Genomic DNA, 1,498 nt, shown 5'->3' on the forward strand with positions numbered 1-1,498 from the left:
AAGCAGGAACAAGATGCTGGATGGCCAAGGAGACTTTATCAGAAAAGGACAACACTAAGATAGGGTACAAGTCAAACTCTGACATACAGGTCAGTCGTTCTGCTACACAAATGTTATTGGTCACTATTTGTACAAATACTTCCTCAATTGCTTAAATGTTGTGTTTATTCTTAAGGTGGCAGGGATGCTGATTTATTATATCCTCTCTGGAGGACACCATCCTTTCGGTGACAAACCCCATAAATGTGAGTACAACATTGATGAAGGGAACTACACTTTGGAGCATGTTCAAGACGTGTTGGCAAAAGACCTCATTGAGTGGATGATTGATGCAGAACCAAAGAACAGACCTAAAGTGGAAGAATGCTTGAGGCACCCCTTCTTCTGGACCCCTGACAGGTACAACCATTTTAAACATATCGCCAATTGGTTATGATTATTAAACTAATATGCTGTTGTTATTCAACTTTTCTATAAATAGTATAAATCTTTTCTAAATAGTCTAAAAAACATTTTAATCTTTCAGGAGAATAGAATACTTGAGAAAAATGGGAAACAGGAAGGAGGCAGAAAACTGTCGAACTGCAGACAAGGAATTAATTTCTTCGCTGGAGAAATGTGCTGGATCCTTCAAACAGTGGAAAGATAAGGTGACTGCAACATAAGTTTTATTCTCTTTTTGAAACCAAAAATGTATCCTTACCACCACTTTTTACAAAGAACACTTAGAACTAACTAACATTTGTTTTGATCACAGTTTCCACCTGAGTTGCTGCAGAAGATGGATGGCAAGAAGAAATCCTACCCTGAGAACACGTTGGGATTTCTGCGCTGCATACGAAACCTCCATGAGCACTAGTACGTAACCTTACACTGAATTAAAAATGATTATTCAAACAAACAAGGATAACATACTATTCAGGGTTTTGTCTAAAGCTGTTATACCAAAATGCAGATTTTCCCCGTAAAATGTTAGTGATGCCAGAGAACAATATTTCTGTACGTCAACAACTGTATAATTACTCCAAAAATGTTAAAGTCATGTCAAATAGACCATCGGACGGCATAGACTGCTTTGTTTTTACGGAGCTCTGACGTTGCCTTGTTTTTACATCCACGGCGCCATCTTGTATACGGGCGTCATGTTCTTGCGAGAACTGATATAAATTGTAAGATCGGCGCCACAGTATTGCCCTCATACTATATTTTTCTAGAAAGAACCCTACTATTTAATACTAAGACAAAGTTATGATTCAGCATTTTAGATACAACTTTTCACCTACTGAAATGATAGATCAAGTAGATGTTCTGCATCGTATCACGACTATCCAACCGAATCTCACGGCATTTCGTGTTATAGTCACAACATTTAATCTGTTGATTCGATTTCCCCCTTTTTTTCGTGTCACACAGAACGATCGAGGTTTCAATCGAAAATTGTCCATTAGTTAGAAAAAAATGGAGATTTTATTTTTAGGACTGCCAAGCCAGCCCTACC

General features: G+C 37.9%; 1 protein-coding gene across 1 annotated transcript; it reads left to right on the top strand.

Annotated features, from left to right (window-relative positions):
* The first annotated feature begins 6 nt into the window (after positions 1–6).
* LOC104949634 (serine/threonine-protein kinase ppk4-like) lies at positions 7–859 on the top strand. Its single transcript, XM_010776019.1, has 4 exons — positions 7–89; positions 176–399; positions 527–650; positions 758–859. The coding sequence occupies exons 1-4, from the start codon at positions 21–23 to the stop codon at positions 857–859; spliced, it is 519 nt and encodes a 172-aa protein (XP_010774321.1). The 5' UTR covers positions 7–20.
* The last annotated feature ends 639 nt before the right edge of the window (positions 860–1,498 follow it).

This window comes from Notothenia coriiceps, unplaced genomic scaffold (genome assembly GCF_000735185.1).
Source record: "Notothenia coriiceps isolate Sejong01 unplaced genomic scaffold, NC01 NC01_scaffold00016672, whole genome shotgun sequence".
Taxonomy (NCBI): domain Eukaryota; kingdom Metazoa; phylum Chordata; class Actinopteri; order Perciformes; family Nototheniidae; genus Notothenia; species Notothenia coriiceps.